This window comes from Scatophagus argus, chromosome 8 (genome assembly GCF_020382885.2).
Source record: "Scatophagus argus isolate fScaArg1 chromosome 8, fScaArg1.pri, whole genome shotgun sequence".
Classification (NCBI taxonomy): domain Eukaryota; kingdom Metazoa; phylum Chordata; class Actinopteri; family Scatophagidae; genus Scatophagus; species Scatophagus argus.
The window spans coordinates 19,095,876-19,116,820 of NC_058500.1; the positions used below are offsets into that span (position 1 = coordinate 19,095,876).

At 39.3% G+C, this 20,945-nt stretch overlaps 2 protein-coding genes across 5 annotated transcripts in view; both read left to right on the forward strand.

The window, feature by feature from the left end:
- gnb1a (guanine nucleotide binding protein (G protein), beta polypeptide 1a) overlaps nucleotides 1-2,418 on the forward strand; it is a 32,124-nt gene extending 29,706 nt beyond the window's left edge. Inside the window, exon 11 of the mRNA XM_046395842.1 lies at nucleotides 156-2,418. The gene's annotated coding sequence lies outside the window, so the exon portion shown is untranslated. The remainder of the gene's footprint in view (nucleotides 1-155) is intronic.
- A 1,468-nt stretch (nucleotides 2,419-3,886) lies between these two features.
- On the forward strand, nucleotides 3,887-20,881 carry nadka (NAD kinase a). 4 transcript variants are annotated; one of them, XM_046396357.1, is made up of 12 exons: nucleotides 3,887-3,936; nucleotides 4,872-5,048; nucleotides 8,186-8,269; nucleotides 13,691-13,820; nucleotides 13,954-14,062; nucleotides 14,160-14,245; nucleotides 14,337-14,439; nucleotides 14,589-14,731; nucleotides 16,008-16,107; nucleotides 17,049-17,206; nucleotides 17,553-17,635; nucleotides 18,094-20,881. In XM_046396357.1, the coding sequence occupies exons 1-12, from the start codon at nucleotides 3,902-3,904 to the stop codon at nucleotides 18,239-18,241; spliced, it is 1,356 nt and encodes a 451-aa protein (XP_046252313.1). In that variant the 5' UTR covers nucleotides 3,887-3,901; the 3' UTR covers nucleotides 18,242-20,881. The 4 variants fall into 4 exon arrangements, with proteins under 4 accessions (XP_046252313.1, XP_046252314.1, XP_046252316.1 ...); XM_046396358.1 differs by lacking the exon at nucleotides 3,887-3,936 and adding an exon at nucleotides 3,943-4,087; XM_046396360.1 differs by lacking the exons at nucleotides 3,887-3,936; nucleotides 4,872-5,048; nucleotides 8,186-8,269 and adding exons at nucleotides 8,578-11,340; nucleotides 12,190-12,278.
- The last annotated feature ends 64 nt before the right edge of the window (nucleotides 20,882-20,945 follow it).

A 20,945-nucleotide genomic window follows, 5' to 3' on the forward strand; every position in this document is an offset into this window, starting at 1 on the left:
ACACAAATGTGAGCAAGTGCTAACCAAACAGAAACAAAGTCATATGCGCATCATGAACCCTGGAATGAATAATTTTACAGTTGTCTGGCCAGTGAGTGATTTTGCTGAATAATAATAATAATCAGATGCGTTTTCTTTCGTTTGTGTGTTCACAGATGGCATCTGGACTCCAAAGTTGAGTGGAAGACCATTCCAGCATCACAATGTTCAATTTTATTGCATATCCAATCTTTTCAAAAACACCATGATACTGACTCCAAACACCCCGAAAAAACTATCAAGGGCAAAAATTCTCTCTCTCTCTCTCTCACTCTCTCTCTCTCCTTCTCATTTAAAAGAGCACAATTGTCTGTCACTCATTCAGCTACAAAAAAAAAGAAAAAAGAAAAAAAAAGAGCTTGAGGAATTTAATGGTTTCCTAATGGAACGGAGGGGGAAAATATGCATTCCTCCCATGACCATGGTCTGGTATTGTAGTAAGTAAAAATACAAACACCCCCCCGCCGCTGCCGCCACACCAAGCTAATGTGTCCTGCGTCCTCATTATACACAGGTCTGAGTGAAGGTTATTATTACATGACAGTGATCTAACTCTTAATAGCTTTTTGGCCATGTTTATTTTTGTTTCTATGTTATTGTTTTATTATTTTTGTTTTTTTTTCTCCTGTTAAAGAGATGTAGATCAGTCAACTGTCAGTTAATGTTTAAAATGAGGATCAAAGCTTTGTTTTATTTCCTAGTCTTTACACATTTTAGAGAATGTTTTTAAGTTGGAAACTAAAAGAACCTCCAGATCACATCATTTTAAATCCAGCTTTATTCCACTGGAGAACAAAGCGAGAGAATTGAGCTTCAACAGGGAGTCCTCAAGCCACTTCTGGCCCTTCTGTATATTTAGTCCCAAGATACTTTTACTGTTTCTTTTTTCCAGTGTAGTCCACAAATCTTTGTTTGCACAAAAATTAAACTTTGCATATATAGAATAATGTCTAAAGAAAAAAAGTTAACTAACCAAGCACATGCTGTTTATGATGATGAATGCTCGTTTTTAAAACGAAAAACAACAAAAAAAAAAACCAAACCATTTTAACCATTCTTACACCTTTTTGTCTGGCGACAGTGTAGAATAATTAAATGAAGATTAACCCATCGGATCATAATCCACCCCTCCCCCTTTTTTATTCTTTTTTTTTTTTTTTTTTTTCCTTTAATTTAGTGTTTTTCCCCAGGTTTCTGTTGCCCGTGGTTGGGACCGGTGATGTGATTTGGTTGGGTAGGGAGTACCTCCACTTTAGCCCGGTTACAATCCGGACATTTCTCTTTTAACAGAGGTGCCCATTCCGTGCTTGGAAATGCAGTTACTACTCTGTGAATGACATGTTGTATAAATCAATGTTTGAAAATAATGATATTGAAACTTTTTAAGTTAAAAACGAAAAAAAAAAAGATTTTGGTTGTCTGCCATGGGTGGGTTATCTCTTAGAATCGCATGCTGTAGAATTGCTTAAAAAGGTGCATATGGAATTAAGTCCTTTGATGTTTTTCTTTAAGAAAATAACCTGTTGAATATATCAATACAATGATATTTATATTTTCCTTTTTTTCCTTTTGTTTTTGGCTACTCCGTGCATACATGATTCAACTAAAATGTCAAAGCTATGCACTTGAGAAGCAAACCCTGCAACATAAACGTTTACTTGGTCCATACTTGGGAGGGATTCCACAAATTAAGAAGTAACGTAAATGTTTAAATTGTACACACATGCATACTTACATTCATTCACATAAACATACACGATCTCAAATGGAACAAATAAATTTTCATTCCTTCTGTAGCAAACAAAATTCCACTTAAGAAAAACATTTTATAACAGGTTTTTTTCTGTCCTTTAATAAAAAATGGAAAAAAAAAATCTTGCAGCATCTGAATGGCAGAATTTTCTGTTGTTCCCTTCTCCTTGTAAACAGAGACGCTCTTTCTTTAGCAGTAGTGACATTTTTTCCATTCTGTTTTTTCTCTGCGACATTCTGTACAAAAAATGTGCTGTAATTGTGCGTTAGGCCTGGAGTTGGCAAAAAATAAAATGAAATAAAAATATTAAAAATTAATTAAATTCCCTTTCCTTTTCTCTCTTTCTCCATCAAATAACTGTAGAGCTCTGCACCCCCACTGTTCCCTTTTCACCTTTTGTATTTAATTTTAAAGTCAGTCAGTGTACAACCGAAAGCTGGATGCAAGATAGAAACTATATTAAAATGTACTGTTATTTAAGATGTAATAAAAAAGCAGTTTGAGATGACCTACTGTGTTGAGTGTGATTCACTTAGAGCGGTTACCACTGAAGCTAGAATGTTGCAGACTGTTTGGTTTCCTTGTAATTATGTTCAAGTCAAATAAACAATTTCTTATCCACTGTTGAATCAGTCTGGTTCCTCTGTACATTTATTGTTTCTGTCATGTTTCTCTCATTAGCATCTTATTTATTCTTGCCTTCGTACACATGCTGGTCCCTTGTTAAAGTCCATGTTGTTGGATCAGTGTCTTTCATCCATGTATGCTTAGAAACATTCCCTGCCCTTTTTTGCCCTCTGTTGGACATAAGTGTGAAGTGCAAAGAAGGAAGTTTCTTCAGCAAGGCTGCTTTTATATATCTATATATTTATCTATCTATAGCTATCTGATATTCTAAGCTATACATTAAATACATTCTGATATTTAATGGACACTAGTAATTTGTTGTATAAAATACTACTCTTTAATTGCTGCTAATTGTTATATCAGTGTCTGCTTTGATTTAACATTCATCCACATAGCCTGTATTTGAGAAATGACATAACATTAGTATCACTGAATTGGGATCTGCACAATGTCATGGAAAGACTAACCGCGACAGTTCTGCTAGTCTGTGACTATTTTAATGTATTCAGACTTTAATTAACCTAGACAACATGTGCCTATCTGAAACATCTGTTGATTGATGGATGGTTTGAAATGTTTTTGAATTTATGAATGCAACATACTTTTCATAACACATTCAGAACTGATCTAACATACTTACTCACCTGGCCTTACAGCAGATGATACAGTGAATGGCAAGTAGTTTGCTTTAAAGTTCAATGTTAACATTTAATCTGATATTACAATATATAAGATGACATCCATGATGTCTTGCAAGGGAAATCAATGTATTGCTGTGTAACATTACAAATTCTTTACATTACAAATTTATACATTGAGCAAGACAGTGGTGCTATCACACTCGTTAGATAGGAGAATAATCTCTCATTAAACCGACAGCAATGCTTTGGAGGTAAGAACCATAGTGAACAGTAATGTTGTGAACAACCGCTGAAGGCCTGAGGTCAGACTCCTGTTTTTAAAGCAGGTTATTCTGGTCCTGGAAAGTAGAGAAGAACTATAAAATGTTCCAGTTCCCACATTGTGATGGCTCGACCTGCAGGTAGAAATATACACAGGGGACACAATGGCTTTCCTAATTCATATTCAATTAACAACTTAATTCAATTAACAACTGAGCAATAGGCATGCATATACATCAATGAAGCACAGAGCAAAAACTTTCATTTGTAATATATAAATGTCAGTAGTTCGCCTTTTATCATTAATTATGATGCTAATTGAAATTATGTTATTTATAAGCAATTAAGCACTATCAAAGAACTATTAACGTGATGACTGATTAATATGCAGAATAATCAGTTAACTTATACCGTATGTTTATGACTTTTATGACTATGGCGTTAAAACTCAGTACTTAAAGCTTTAAAATATGACATTCTTTATTATATTGTAATAACATAGTTATTCATCTTTCTGATGTCATGGAAAGGCTTTATGTTGAAACTCTTCGGGTCGGTCAGTTTGGCGAAGTCATCCAACATGACATCGGCGAGGAGAGAGCCTGTGATTGGTCGGTCAGTATCAGGAAGTGATGAGCTGACTGTTGACAGCTCTCGAACATAGTGAAACATTGTTATGTAATGGAATAATGGCGAGGCTCTGATCTTACGGCTGTTTGCTGCGCTTCGGATTTGTGTCGTCCCCTGTAACGCTGTGGGTTAAAAGGTAGTAACGGTGGCCCCAGAGGTGGCTGATATGACAGCTTCGTGTTGAACATGCTAGCTTAGCTCGCTAACTAGCTTAAAACTAGCTTAGTTAGCCCACTGTGAATGTTCTACCGTCTGTCTCCGTCATCATTCATCCGCTTAACGGTCATGCATGTCGGTGGAAGTCGGGTTGTGACCATCGCTGATCAATTATTAGGTTTTTGGAAACTCATCATTTACGAAGACAGCTAGTTGAAGTGATAGCGAGGCTCGTAGCCTCAGTTAGCCGTAACATTATAATTTAAACTGTTTATAGTTGGGTTATAGCTATAGCTATTGTTGAGCAGGCCAGTCAGCTGCAATCCCACTGGTTAGAACACATAAAATCTTATTTTGATTCACCTGACATGATAAACTAATGTGCTGTTTTACTTTTAATCTCTTATAGTTTCTCAGAATGTAGCAGAAACTATATATTTTTTAAAAATTGACAGTATTTTTCTGTAATTCGATGAAGGCACCTTATCAAACCCACATTAAATGCTGAAAATTTGCTGAAATTTGTGCGGTTTGCCTGTTGAATGTGCGCCCAATCACAGACTGATTCTTACTTACCTGTTTATGCCATATGTTAAATATTGTTGTGAATGTTTACTGAAGCATCAAGTAAATACTTCCTTCTCTAGTGGAGTTGTGATTCAACCGCACAGGAGAGATTAAATCAAGGCTGTACATCCGCGAAATCCAGCTGACTAAGGATAGTATGTCTGTTAACTTCGTAAGTGTTTTGTGTTCCCCGTCAGTTTCCTTGCAGCCTGGCTGTCTGAGATGGACAGTGGAGAGGAGGTGAGAGTAGAAGCTGCCCCATACTGCTGCTCCACCTGTGACGGAGGGGAGGTCACCTGCCGTAGCCTGGCACGACGCAACAGGAAGACCCGCAGCCTAAGCACCTCCTCAGCTGGCAGCTCCTCTGAGTACAGGTGGGTACTGAACAGAGGCCCGCGCATGACATCTGATTTCATGTTATATTTGCAGCTGTTGGTCACAAGATTTGTTAAATGATTTGCTAGATTACTAAATGCCAGCCTTTCCTAGAAAGTGCATGAAACCAGCTTGTTTTGTAGCCACAATGCAAAAAAAGAAATGAAACAGAAAGGAAAATAAACAGATAGATTCAAAATCCACTGTTTTCTCACAGTCTCTCACTGGCCGTAGCCTTATAGATATCTCCCTTGCCTGAAATCTACATATGACATTTTTTTCTTAATATTTGTGGTGCTGTTGTATGATGCATGATGTTATCTACCTTGTCATGCTGGTTTTACATAGCGTGCTTTGAAAATGAAGAATTGAAGTTTAACAACAGCTGCTGTCGCCGTAGGTTTCATGAGAAACATTTTTGAAACCGCCTTGTGACATGATCTGTGTTGCACCATGTCAGACATTTGAGAAACGCTGGTGTGTGTACAGTCCCTTGAACCATAACAGGATTGGCTTTAAGGAAACAGAACTTTTCAGGCCTGAAATGTTTGTTCACTGCGGACGTTGCGAGGGCTTTGCTCGTCCGTTTTAGCAACGATGATGACTTTTCTTACAAAAGGGAAGTAAAAAGGCGGGGGCCAAGACTGTCGACCAAGACTGTCACATTATTGATGAGAAAATGAGGAAGTGAACCATCATTTAAGGATTATTCTTGCCCAAGGGGTTGACACTCCCACAGATACAGTTCGATAGAGTTTACCCTAATTTGGCCATGATGCTTCTCATTTTTATGACATTTGACAGAAAAGCGTGGGGATGATGTTAGGCAAACAGACGACCCTTTGAAGTAATTGTGACATGATTCTGATGAATTCTGTAGACTTACTGAATGTTTGTAGGACAGTTACTCATAAAAAACAAAGATGAGGGAAGTGGATTCCCCTGGGCACTTAGAGTCTGAGGGGGAGCTTGGTTAAAAGCCTGAAATAAAGTCAGTGGTTAAGACTGACAGCACCTAAGGTGACTGCACATTTGTAGGTTAACATTTAACGGGGCTGAATAACTTTTGAGTGATATTGGGCAAATTAAATTTCTTTATGTACCAGTTAGTGCAATCATTAGCTTTCCATTATTACAACATTATATTTGATGGTTTACTGTCACGTTGCTGAAACGTTTACACTGTAAGAGTTGTATGTAAAAAGATTATAATAAGGGTGGCACAGCTTACTGTATGACATATTGTTACTCTGTGGGAAAATAGTGAAATGTCGTCCTTCTCTGACGTCACATTTCTTTAATCATCACCGCATCGTCTTCCAGAAAAAAAATAACCATCATCGTGCCGGAAAATTTTTTGATAGCTTTTTGATATAGACATCAAGTTTTAGCATCTTAATATTCAGTAATATGACTGGCCCATATAGCTGACTTTATAGGTTCTTTTAAGGTTCTTTTTTATTCTGGTGTTTCTATTCTATTTGTGACCTGAAAAGATTCAGGTCTCCCTGTGCCTGTGTGGGTTTTCTCCGGGTACTCCGGTTTCCTCCTGCAGTCCCAAAAACATGCACATTAGGTTAATTATCTACTCTGCATTGTCCCTAGGTGAGAGTGTGTGAGCATGTGTGGTTGTCTGTCTTGCGATTGGCTGGGGACCAGTCCAGGGTGTACCCAGCCTCTCGCCTGTAGTGAGCTGAGATGGGCTCCAGCTCCCCGTGACCATGACGGATAAAGTGGGTATAGAAAATGCATGGATGGATGGATGGTCTTTCATTTGTACTGCACTGTGAAAGTGTGATCCACTCTTAGTGTAACGCAAATGTAATCAGCCTCCTTGATTATTGGCCCTGAATCAGTCAATCCCCACTCGTGTGTTGGTCACTATGAGAAGCATCTGTCACATTACTTAGACTCATTCCATTCTGTTTTAATATGAAGCCAGTAAACAGCAGATGGTGAATTCACAGAATCAGACCGCTAAGAGGATTTGCTGGCTGAGTGATGCGATGCAGCTTGAAGATGTCTATAGTTAGAGGCCACCCTCTAGTATTCTTTCATCACAGTTCTGACCTCTCACCTCCAACGCAGTCATATTGTTTTAACTTCTGGAAAGACAGAGTGGGCAGGGATTTTTCCACTGTGCAGAAGACATCTGATGTGTTCATGTTAATGGTTATTAAAACTGTTGGGCATTATTTAATCAGTTACTAATACAGTATTTAGCCCGCAGATTGGAGAGATACAAGTGTTTGTTTTTCGGACATTTCACAATGCATTATTATTTACCAAGAACTGTGAAAAGTCTTGACACAGTGTATTATATCAGACCTCTTGTGCTGCGTCAAAGGTCACAGAGAACATTTAGCATGCTCTGTTGTTGTATAATACCTTAGACAGACTGTTGGTTTGTCATGGCTTGGTGACCATAAAATGATCCGCAGTGTATAAAGCAGTCTGATATCATCTGATGATGATTTAAATAGTGGAATTCCTTAGCCTGGTTCTGGCTCTGTGTGTAAGTCTCTCGGTCACTTAGGCTTCACTTCTCATTTTTCAAAAAAAAAATACAAAGAAAAACAGAGAAATGAAAGTGGAGTTTATTTGATGAGAAACTGTAGAAATGTAGGAATTTTATAAACCTCCATCAGTGCATAGCAATGGCTATTCTCCAGTTCAGCTTGTCCTGTAAATGATGGAAAGATTATTTTACACACGACAACCAACACAAAATGAAACTTAAACTGTTTAAAGTAGTGCGCAGTTGAAAGCTGTGGTGTTTATCTCCTTCTACGGATGTTTCTTTGTATTCTGGCTTGACAGCTTTAAAAGCTTCAAACCTTTATTTTCAGTATATATTTAATTTAATTTTTAATTCTTCTCTGCTTTTAACATGAACACACACATGCAACATGCAGTGAAACACACAGGAGCAGTGGGCTGCCTTTTCAGTCACCCTAGGAGCAAATTGGGTGGGTAAGTGCCTTGCTCAAGGGCACATCAGCCAGCTAATGGAGGGGAGGTTGATTAATCACTCCACCACACCCAATCACTCCGGTCACAAGCTGCTTCTCCAACTTCTAGGCCACAGCGGCTATTTGTGAACTTAAATGCTCATCTTTGTCGTTTTCTCTTTCAGGAGGACTCAGTCTCTTCATGGACCAAGCCCTGTGACCACATTCGGCCCAAAGGCATGCATGCTCCAGAACCCACACGCAGTGATGTAAGTGGGACAGGGGAAATGGGTTGTGCATTGTGTGTTTTTTGTCACAGCCATGAGCCATTGTAGAAATTTCATAGACGTGCCAGTTTAGTCCATGCGACACCAAAAAAAGTCTTTCAGTTAATATTAAACTTTTCTTTGGACTTCATTGTGTAGACAAAAGTATCCAGACACATCTCTTTATGGGGCTGTTATTCAGGGTTGAGGCCCTTACTTGCTTGGCCCCTTACTTCCAGTGAAGGGAAATCTTAATGCTTCAGCGTACCAACTTTGTGGCAACAGTCCCAGTGCACAAAGAGGGTCCATTGAAGACATGAAGACAAATAGCTGCATATCACTTAATGGTTAGACCATCTTTTTTCTGTATCTTTAACTAATAGCTTCCTCCTAATTTAAAGTCAGTATCATGTAAAGTAATGAAACGTTTTTGGTGTACAAAAAACAAGAATCAAACAGGCTGATCCATTCGTTGTCAGCAGTTTCTCAACATGCTAAAAATAAACTTCTCTTTGTTAAACTTTTACTTGAGCAACATAGAAACTTCAGTTTTAACTTGAGTGAGCTGACATTTAACAAGCATCGACTGTGACAGCACCTCAGACAACCGGCTAACCACATTAGCTTGTAGCTTAGTACATGCTGGTCATTCAAATCATATCTTATTCAGATCATTGAATGAGACTGCTATCATTTCCGTTTTCTTTTTCCCGTGGAAACAAACAAAGCTACTGAGTTTAGTGACATAACTTCCTGGTGAGGGTAAATGAGACTTCCTGAAACTGGTGAATGCAACATACCCTCCTATGTCGTATACTTCTTCCTAACTTGTGGTTTATTAAAAGCTTTTGTCGTCATGGGTCCAGATTCACTTTCCTAATATCCTTTCATGTAACTTCAGAATTAGGGGGAGAAGGTATTGCACGCTGTATGGTAATGTTACATACATTTTTATTCTAGTTCCAGCTAAAGTGACAACTGCGTTAAGTTAATAGGGTCTATGTGGTCTTGTATTCATTACTCTCCCAGAGTACGATGGTGTTTTCACCTGGGCAGAGGCAGTTGGGAAACATGGTGACTCAGTCCACCGCGATGTGACATGGCCAGGGATAGGGACAGCACTATGTACTGCACTGCTAGCTAAACTTAAAAACTTTGCTTGACAATGGTAATGGTGTCATTAACATAGCTCTGTATTTTACTTTCTGTTTATGAAAGTAAGAATAAAAGTAAGAAATCCTTCCATTTGAGATGTCGGCAGAAGAGAAAGCTAATTCATTTTCTGTGGACCTTATAGTTCCAGTGTTACACCTCCAAATCCTGCACCAAGCAATATAACATATCTTCTTTCAGTAAATAGTGCAGTACAATATACTAGTGCGAATAACTACAGAATCATATCAGCACCATTCTGACACATTATCAACAGAAGCTGAACACTCTAAAACCTGCTGAAACTGTTGCATAGATCTGCTTAATGAGTCAGTGTTATACAAGACTCTTGATGTTTTCCCATCAGACTGTTGGCCTCCTGACTCCCTCAGTCACGTAAGTTGCTCCCAGCACTGTTTGTTTTAGGCAGCAGTAATTGAAGGATTAACTCGCTCAAAGCTGCTAGACAGGTTAAAAGTAGCAAAACCAGACTATCTTTATTCCGAAATAAAGGTCAGGCTGTAGACCCAGTTCCACTGAGGAATGCTGTGCAAATACATGTGAATATATGAAGCAGCAGAAAAGGTGACCAAAGGTCAAAGCGAAGCAGTGAGAGGATAGGTCAGCCAAACTGAAAAGTAACCAGTCATTCTCTGTGCAGGGGCGTGGTTGTGATACTGCTCAAGGTATATGGGCGCACCCTGCTTGTTTTTGTTTTATTGGGATTGCTTTGGCCAGTAGTTGTCGGGGAGTGTTTGTTGTCCAACTACAGAGAGAATCTCCACCCGTCACGATGATCCTCAACACCCCAAACACCACCTGAAAGGAACCGCTGTTGACCCAAGGAGTAGTGACTTGTCAGCACACTGTGTTATGTATTTTCACCCTTTTATTTGATCTTAGTCAACATACACTCAGCCAGCCGTCAGAGAACTTTGTTGTGAGCTTTGTTTGAATACTGTACCAATTTATGATACGTGTATGTGATTTTATGTACTCACTCAAAGTCCACAATTGTCTAGATAAAGACCTTCAATAAAAGGTTTTGCAGAAACAGTTTAAGTGATCGCTAATGACCAGCACTGATTATATTTAAGTTATCATGGTGACTGTAGTAGGACAGCAGGAAGCTCGAGTGCATTCTTTTGTATTCTCATAACACATAGTTACATCATTTATCCACTTAGCCCTGATGATATATTCTCATCCTGGACTTCCCCTTTCTGCACGTCACCTGGCCATGTTGTCTCTGCTTGAAAATGGTCATGAAATGAAAAAGTCACTTTTCTGGCAGACATTGTTGTTGTAATTTTATACATGAAGAAAGATGATTGGGTAATGTCAGAAAGCTTGTTGTGCTGTAATACCTGTCACCACAGTGCATACAGTAGGTTTGACAGAGCTGTGTCATTGTTGTGTTTCAGCAAATCACACCTGTCCAATAAGGAAATCCCTTCCCTAACGTGGGCGGGTTCAGCACAGCAGACTGGGTGGGGCCTGACATGAAGTCAGCCTTTAAGATGAGTGAGAGCTTTAATTTAGCAGGAGAATGCATCAGGAAGGTTTTACTGTTAAGTCCTCGGTGGGACAAATATAGCCTCAGTGAATCCCGTTGGAGAGGTGGTTAGCTGATCCCGGAGCCCCACCACAGCGCATGGAGAGACGCTCAACCTCTCACACAGCCGGTGGCTCGAACTTAAGAAGTGAACTGACGAGGTTGCTTCAGCTGCTCAACAATGTGCAGCATTTGAGGAAGTTGTTAAAGGCAGAATGAGTTGTTTTGTGCGCTGCCGGGACAGAGCCCCGTTCTCCTGCTGAGTCGACCTGAAGCAGCGTCTTTGTTACATGTGTACAGCCATGAAGTTCAACCAGTGCGTACTACAGGATACCCCTGCGAACAACGAGAACAAAGTGTGGAAATGGTGAGAGGAGCTTGTCTGTGTGTCTCGTGTTTGATAGGTGAAATGTTAACTGGCAGTGTGTGTGTGTGTGCATGTGTGTGCTGATTACTGTCACCCAGATGTGCACTGCGGTGAGCTTCTAGTAATATTAAACTTGAAACCGTGTTTCAAAAGTTTAGACAAAGTTTAGGCTTTTCAGAGTTGTTTTTTTTTCCTTTAGAAAAGTAGGAATGTATGTTTGTGCAGTGTTGGACTGTTAACACTTGTGGAGGCTGATGCGAAATTAAAGTTTTGTATTTTACCGCAGCAAGTGGTATTTAGGTGGAATACATTCCACACATTAACAGTGATTACATGTTATCACAGGCTGGCTGTTGTAGCAGCATGGCCCTGTGTTTTGGAGGGACCGGCTTGCTGAATGAAAGGAGAAGGTCAGGGTGTGTATGCTTTGAGGTGGTCAGGGTAGAAACTGTCCTTGAATAGATCACAGCTCGTCGCCTCTTCAAATGCTAATCAAGTTTTGCTTTGTATCCTGTATTTGTTTTTGAAACCAGGCCTGCTTTCAGTTTTGTACTCGTTCATGTTTGGATCACTCAGATTTGTGTAATTGTTGTACTCTATGTGTATGTTTTCCTCCAGCTGTGTTACCTTTTTACACAATAACCTGTGCGGCACAGTGCAGTCTTGTAAGAGCAATTACTGTCTTTATAAACCATCTCTGGCAATTCTAAGGTTTTAGTTTAGTTGTTTTTGTATTTAATTTCATTGCTTTGTTGTTTTTGAAAAACAGAAACAGGATGCAAATAGTGCCTCTTTCTTATGTTATTTGTCAGGACTAAATGTGGATCACTTGTCACAATTTGTGTTCAGTATCACATAGGGTTTGCAGGAACCCGCAGGCTGATTGGGTGAAATATGTTCTCTTGGCACGATCCGCACATGGAGAGAGAGCCTGCAAGGTGTGGTGACATTGTGTCATTTTTAATATGTCGTGTTCTTCTGTTGCTCCACCTGACTGTCACTGTGATGTTATGTTTTCATGAACAGAGTCAGGTGCATTACTGAGATTGTGTCTAGCAGATAGTAGGCCACATGTGCGGCCAGCCTTGATACGCTGCTGCAGCCGTTTTGTCTGAGTAGGCATAAAATACTTGGACGGTAAATCGCCAGTAGAAATCTAATGGAAGGATCTACTCACATTCACAGTAAAACCAATGTGACATGAACCCGGCTTTGACAGCACGCTGGTTCTCCATCTGTGTGGAAGTATCACAACAGGGCACGCAAGACCCAGAGGGAATAAGTGGAACTAAAGTTGTTATGTTTATGTTTTCTGATGTAACTGAATTGAATCAAATTGTTGGTTCCTTATTGAGAACTGAGAATCATCTCTTCTCCTCTTAGGCTGACTAACATACACTGATTGGTACCGCTGGTTATAACAAGGCTCAGAACTACCATTCCCCACGTGTGATTGGCTTAGATGTCATTGTGTGATAGCAGTGCTAATTTACAGGCTATTTAAAGGTGAGCTAATTGTCGCCATTTATGTGAGAAGCCTGTGTTAGTGTAAAATCCACTACAAGAAATGTAGCAGAACTTGTGAAGAGATTTGCAGATGTGGTGCAGTAAGGTTTTTATAACATGGCTGCAATTGTCAACAAAGTAGTTCATAATTGAGTACTTATATGTAAGTTGCAAAAGACAAATGCGATTTTCTTTCTTGCAGATTTCTTACTCAAATTAGTTGGCTCGATTACTGTGTCATGCATGAATTGGATCTACGTATTAGTGAGATAATACTGACATTCAGCTAACACAAAACTTGTATTTAGAATTCAGCTGCTTCAAAGCTGTAATCATATCACAAAAATAAATTCTTACATAAGTACTAGACTGAGCCTGTTGTTGTCACTTACTGCCTAATACGTGTAACAGCTGAAATTGTGTGCTGTTCAGATTTTCATGCTTCCTCTTAGTTTAGTCATCATTATGTCTTGATTTTCCTTTGAGAAGATGTCTAGTCTAGTTTTAGTCTTGTTTAGGTTTGAGTCTTTCTAAACATTTTACATTGTGCTGTTGCTACCCCCCACTCACTGTCAGGGGTTGTGTCTACGTGAGGGCCTTGCAGATGACAAAAGGGGCTCTGCAGCAGAGCTAGACTTTAAGCCAGGGATTCTAATTGGATAACTGTTAAGCTGTCATGGTTATGAAAAACAGTAGGATGCTTTAGTTAGTTAACCGATCTGACATCAGCCAGAGTCTGAGGCGCAGGGGTTAAGGTCTGTGCTGATTGAAGGGGAATCCTTAGCAAGTGACAGATGAGTCCGTTTTTTTTCTCCTGAAGTGAAAGCTGTGTTTGTGTATTCAGGCACATTCAGGACCCCGCCAGCCAGAGACTGACGTGGAACAAGCCACCAAAAAGTGTCCTTGTGATCAAGAAGATACGAGATGCCAGTCTGCTCGAGCCTTTCAAAGAGCTCTGCATATTCCTCACTGAGGTACGTCCACGTATTCACTCACTGCTGACCACGAACTGTGATGGTGAGGCCTTTAACAAGACTGTGAGCCTGCCTTCATTCAAAGTCCCCGCTGTCAGATAAATCAGTTTTTCATTTGTGTGTGTGTTTGTAGGTGAAAAATATGATTGTTTATGTGGAAAAGAAAGTTCTTGACGACCCAGCCATTTCAGGTGATGAAAACTTTGGGGCCATTACTAAGAATTTCTGCACTTTCAGAGAAGGTATGAAGACCATATGTATATGTATCTATATCTACATATATATCCCTTATCTTATTTTATATATTTAAAAGGTTGATCAGCTTATTGTATTTCTCAGATCATGATGACATCTCCAATCGCGTAGACTTCATCATCTGTCTTGGTGGAGATGGGACCCTGCTGTATGCATCTTCACTCTTTCAGGTATTCAGCCAGGTGTTTTAAACAGCCTTTGTGAGATTTTATATTGGTTTGTAAGACATAATAATCTTGTCCTTCCTTTGTTCATTTGTAGGAGAGCGTTCCACCAGTTATGGCCTTCCACCTGGGCTCTCTGGGCTTCCTGACACCTTTCAAGTTTGACACCTACCAGTCTCAGGTCACCCAAATTATCGAAGGTACTGAATGTTCTCTAACCTCTTTGTCAGCCTCAGACAGGCTGTCTGAGTTATTTTTCTACTGCACTGATACGCCTGCAAAGCGTATGGTGTGCTCCAGTTTTTGCTAAGAAAAGAAACGTATGTATTTCAATATGCATTGTGTATAGGTAATGCTGCCATTGTCCTGCGAAGTCGCTTGAAAGTTCGGGTGCTTAAAGAGAACTGGGAGAAGAAGGCCAGAGTGGATGAAAAGGGCATTATCCTGACAAATGGGGACATTGAAAGTAGCCGGAAAGCCATGCACCATCAGGTAATATTTTTGCAATGACAGAAATATTTTAGCTTTTGCCAACATTAATCAGGGTTTCCTAAGGTCCTTAAATTATCTAATTCTAATTATCTTATCCAGTTATCTACATTTTAGGACTTAAAATGTATAACATAGGATTCTGAGAGGTCTTGTATATTGATTGGATTAATCCAAAAAGTAGCCACCTCTAGAAGTGATAGGTTAAAATAATTTTAATCTAATGTGGGTAAGAGGAAGTTCAACCAGATCTGGCTCGACAGCAGCACATTTAGCGCCCAGATGAAGACTGTTGAAAATAACAACTTTGAATTCTGTTGCACTTTGTGCAACACAGTGCTCAGGTTAAAAGTGTGTGTATGAACTCACTAGAGTGACAGGGGTAGCCAGAAAAGCACACAGCCGACATGAAAGTCGCCAGCAGACGTAAGCAGGTTTTCCTTCATCTTCCTTCTTTTTTGCCAGTATCGATGTGAAAGAGTTTTCAAACTGTTCAAAAGTCTTACTGTTAACTTGTTGAAACTTGCTGAAACCCCATCTCCTTGCCAAGTTGTAATAGCTGTAGTGAATTTAGATTAGCTGTTCTCTAAACCTGCAGCAAACAAACATTAAAAACTGTAAAAGTAAATAAAACTTTTTTGCAGTTCTACTACAATCTCAGTACAAACTGTAAACAAGTCAAAACAGATCACTCATCATAATGACTGGTGTCATCATAATGACTGATGCCTGTGGGCTTTGAACATGTTGTTAAGAAATCACTGTCATCAGCTCAGCTTCATATATGAGACTAAAAGTCCTTCACAAGTATTTGCACTCCCTTGATGAAGAGGTGAGTCTTCTGTAGTTCCTCTTACTACTTCTTATTTAGGTTATAATGTTTTCATGGAACATGAGAAATTCCTATTGGTATCATGTCCCTGGATACATGATTCTAACAGTATCCAGCTTTACCTGTGTGCAGTTGTCTCAGTGCAGACAATCCAAGTCATTTTCTGTCCTAATAAAGAATGCTCAGAAACATGGATAAGGCGCCCCACTATGCTGTCTTACATGGGAGTAGTTCATTTCAAGATGAGGTCTTATCCAGGTTTCTGCAGGATATGATGTTTACACGGTCAGCACAGAGCCAGGATACTCCATAAACCTGATTATAACCGGGATATTAGTGCACATGTAAATGCAATCAGTGACTTCATGTCAAGCAAGTGTAGATGCAGGAGTTTATGGTGAAGGTGTGTGTTTATTCCCTGTGTGTGTGTGTGTGTGTATGTTTCAGGTGCTGAACGAGGTGGTGGTGGACAGAGGACCCTCATCATATCTGTCCAATGTCGACCTCTTCCTGGACGGACATCTCATTACCACAGTGCAGGGAGATGGTGAGTGGGCAGATAATGTGTCCTGATGCTCAGCGGTCTGAGAAAACCTAAATACTTAAATGAGGTCAAGTTCAGAGTCAGAGGGTGCTGACGTGTAGATCAGACGGGTGTTGTGTATTGACTTGGCTGCCGAGCTGAGGACTGAGTGCTGTTAATGAACTCAGAGTAGAAGTTGTCTGACAGACCAGACGAGATGATCCGTGGATGGAGCCAAGCTATCTGTCTGCACCTCTGGCTGACGCTCAACTCTCAGCAAGCAGTTTGATTTTGCACAAAAGAATCGAAAAAATACATAATAGAATAGATAAATAACATATGAAATGGTCATAAATATTTAAAGAATATAAAAGATTTCAGTGTATAAAAGTAGTCACTAGTAGTAAAGCTTTGCAATATCAGTCATGCGTATCGTGTCACCTCAGGCAGTTTCACTGGGAATGTGAATGCTGTGATGAATGGTGCCTGTGTAGTTGTTGTGAGCACTTAGGTAGAGCCAACAAAATTTTGTTGTACAGTAAGCTATTATTTAATTATCTATTTAATTCCATTCTATTTTTATAGTCGGAAGAATTGCACATTTCATGCTTCCCGTACAGTCCAACAATTACACCAAACATTAATCAAAATGATAATGATAATCATTGTTAGTTGCAGCCCCAGTCTATATGAAATCATTTTTTTCTTAAACCACAGCAGTGTATTATTGTGAGATGAAACACAGGCCAACAGGATTTAAATGTATATAATTTGTATTTAACTTTTTTTGTATAATTTGTTCATTTTTGTGCCGGAGGCTTTTTACATTTGCGAAGATGATGCTTTTATTGTGAAGGTCGGATGACTTACAGTAATTCTGTAAGTGCTTTTTAGGGGAAAGTTATGTTTCCTTCGACTGAGGTACAGTGTGTGTACATGAATTCACTGTCTCTCTGCCCCGTCAGGTGTGATCGTGTCCACACCTACAGGAAGTACAGCTTATGCAGTGGCTGCAGGAGCTTCCATGATCCACCCCAACGTCCCAGCCATCATGATCACCCCCATCTGCCCACACTCGCTCTCCTTCAGACCCATCGTGGTGCCTGCCGGGGTCGAGCTCAAGGTATTCACACTGACTGTTTGAGTTTGGTTGGCATTGACATTGAAAGTCCTGGAATAAGCTAAATCTTCTTTTGTTGGTATTTTATGTCTCTTTTAAGATGTTTGTACTCCTTCTCAGCAAGCCGATCACATGCAAGTGCTGCTGTAACAACTATATCTCTTAACTAGCACTTTTTAATTAATCATTTGAACTGATACTGATACTGGAATTCATTGAAAGGTTGTGATTTACGACCTTTAAGATCCTATTTCTGCAGAGTTATGAAGAAAAGCAAGTCTCTCAACTGTAAAAACAAAGCCCTGTTTTGTCTGTGACTTTTCTGCATTCTTTTGTTGTTGATTTTTAGATAATGCTGTCACGTGATGCCAGAAACACAGCCTGGGTGTCATTTGATGGAAGAAAGAGACAAGAGATCTGCCATGGAGATAGGTTAGTCAAGCTCGTCATCGTCCCTCGGTCACACAAAACAGCAAGTGATTCTGAGTAAATGAAGCAAAACAAAGCCCACTGACTCATTAATAGATAATAAGTTTAACTCCTCCAGCAGCTGCCTCAACGCTGACAGACTTTGTTACGTAACCTTATCAACCTGCTTAATGGGCTTGTCTCATGTCATTCTTTCTTTATGTAACTCATCCAGAGATAATCACCTTCCCTGTTCTTGAAACAAGCTGCCATTTTAAGTTATCGATGCATGCATGCTCAAACAAATGTTCAGCGCTGCTTCAGAAGGAAGTTGTGATACAGAGTCTGATGTCAACACCTCCTGTTCTGCTTTTGTGATTGGAAATACCTGAACCTTTCTTTCCTCATTCAGCCCTCAGCCTCTGTGACTCAGAAACTTTCCTGATTTTCTTTTTTTCTCTTTTTTTCTTTCCCTGTTCCAGTATTACCATCACCACTTCCTGCTTCCCCGTTCCCTCCATTTGTTTCCGGGACCCGGTCAACGACTGGTTCGAGAGCCTGGCCCAGTGTTTACACTGGAATGTGAGGAAGAAGCAAAACTACCTCAGCTCGGAGGATGAAGAGTTCTGAGGGCGTTTCCATGATCTCTGAGGTCTTCTCTAAAGTCTCCAGGACTCCTAAGTCTTGCTTTTAAGTTTGACCTTGCTCTGTGTCATTTGGCTTTTATAGATGAGGGTTCTTGCCAAACTCCATTCAAAAATCTTTCATAACAATGTTGCCATTCACATGTATTAAAATCAATAGTATTTTGTTATATTAACAAGTGTTGGGCCAAATAGCACTTTTGCTTTGGCTCTCAATGTTTTATTTTAATAAGAGATAAACTATAAAACCCCATGTGTTCAAATAAATGAAATAAAAAGAATATTTAAAATACTAATATGACATAAAAACAGACTTTTCAAAAAGGGAACGCTGGAATAAAAAATCTATATTGAAACAAAAAAGAAATGATGAAAATTTTGTTCACAAAATTAGCTAAGTTTAAATAATTCATTAAATTATTATTATTATTATTAAAGTGTTTCACAATTTATTGGAGGGGACACAGTGGTGCAGTGCTTAGCACTGTCGCCTCACAGCAAGAGGGTTCCAGGTTTGAGTCTACCTGGGCCCACGTGGGTTTTCTCCAGGTTCTCCAGCTTCCTCCCACAATCAAAAAACATGCACATTAGGTTAACTGGCTACCCCAGATTGTCCTTAGGTGTGAGCATGTGATTGTGTGTCTTGTGTGTCAGCCCTGCGATTGACTGGTCAATTTATTGGACGCTTTGGAATTGCAAATCTTTGAGTCGAATAAAACTCACTCATATTACTCAGAGAACCAGGGTTACACAAGTGACCTACCTAAGTTTGCATGTTAGAAGTATGCAACATTAATGAGGAGTCTGTAATGTTCCCCTCATGTTGTGATGTGTAAGCATGTTAAAATGGTGGATTTATGAATGGAGTTTGTCCTGACTATTGTTCCAGGATTGTCTCTGTTTTTTGACTCGCAATGCAAGGTGTTGGATTATCTTGGACTAAAACACACAAAGTCAGTTGAAGATGGCATTTATGGCAATACTCTTGATGTGTGTTATCAGGTCTGTTCTAGCACTTTTTAATCTTAAAGGTGGATGGCAGGGACACATGTACTACTTAATAAACCACAAAAGTTGGTTCTCAATCAAGGTAAAGACTGCAATTCCCTGGTAAACAAATTGTTAAACTGAATTCTGTTAATCAAATCAGAAAAAAATGATGTAATGCCATCAATGAATGACAAATATTGTTGTTGTTACACATTGTTAGGTGCTCCCTGGGGAAGAGCAGATTTACAGTACATCTACTAGGCAATACGGGCCCAACTGTACAGACTGTGCCTTAAACACTGGTATCATTAATGTATAGAAATCTTATTTTTTAAGGTTTACATCATGGTAAGATTTTTTTTAATTCAACACTAGCACAGATCTGTGATTTGCGTGTTTTCATTGTAACCACATGTTGACTGTTGTCTTTGCCGTCTTCAGCACACAAGGCTTCATAGACCAACTTCAGTATGATCCATGGTGTGTCGTCAGTGCACTGGATGACGTGTCAACAATGAGGCAGAGTGATATTAATTCCAGACAAACAAACCGCAGTTCAGAAATCTTTAGTCTTTTTAACGTCTTTTGATTTTTTTTAAAAAAATGTCCTCTAAGCCATAGCTGAGCTGTGTGTAGGGTTTATAGAGCAGTGTGTGTGTGTGTGTGTGTGTTGAAGAAAGACATCCCTTCTCATTGGTTTGCTACACGTCTGTCACTGTGCAGTCTTTGCTGAGTACTTCATGGTGGCCTGCCTTGCATATCTGTTCACATATAATGTCTACATCTCAATGTGTTTGCTAACTACTTTGACAAATTGTGTCAAGATGAAAATATGAAAAGCAGTGCCACCTGTTGTAACTCTCAAGTGGACCAACTGCATTATAAAAGGCAATCATTCCGTGAACTTGGCGTGTGTGTATATGTATGTATGTATCTATCTATCTATCTATATGGATAGATAGATAGATAGATAGATATATGATGCTTAAATAGGTTGTATTTTGTAAAATCTATGTTTATTAACCAGTTTACAGTGTATCGTTGCTGAAAATAAATCTGTTTGGTACTTTTTTATATTACAAGAAATTCTTCAGTGCTTAATTCTTTTTGTTTGAGAAAACAAAATTTTTGTTGGTAATGGGTCAAAGTGCAGTGAAGTAAATTCAGATAGAGCCAAAGCTTATTCCGAATGCATTCCAGGACAACTTGTACAGTCTAATTTACAGATGAAGTTCTTCAGCTGACGTGTCAGTAGATACTGGCAGCCTTGTTTCCAATGTTGAGTTCCACTAAACCCAGTTCTACAAAAGGTTTTGACTTCTCTTTTCTATGAAGCATTATCAGCTCTTAAAGTGCTTTTCACTTTTGTAACTCTGAGAGCCTGTAACTCGGACTTTTGTATCAGTAAGTTTGTTAATGTTTCTAATATGAATCATGCTATTTTTTTTTTTTGCAGAGCACTTTAATAAACAGAGAGAAATGTAACCAGGAAGTGTGTTATCCACCTGTTTGATCAGCGTGCTTCACGCTTGAAATCGGTTCTCGGGTCCATGTTTGCTATAAATCATGTCAGTGTTGTGGAATTCATGCAGTTCGTTGAGAAAAGTTTAAAAAAATAAAATAAAATAAAATAGAAGTCAGCAGGATGTACCTCCAGTACTATGCACGTGTACGTAGAGCTGGAGTGATAGAAATAACTT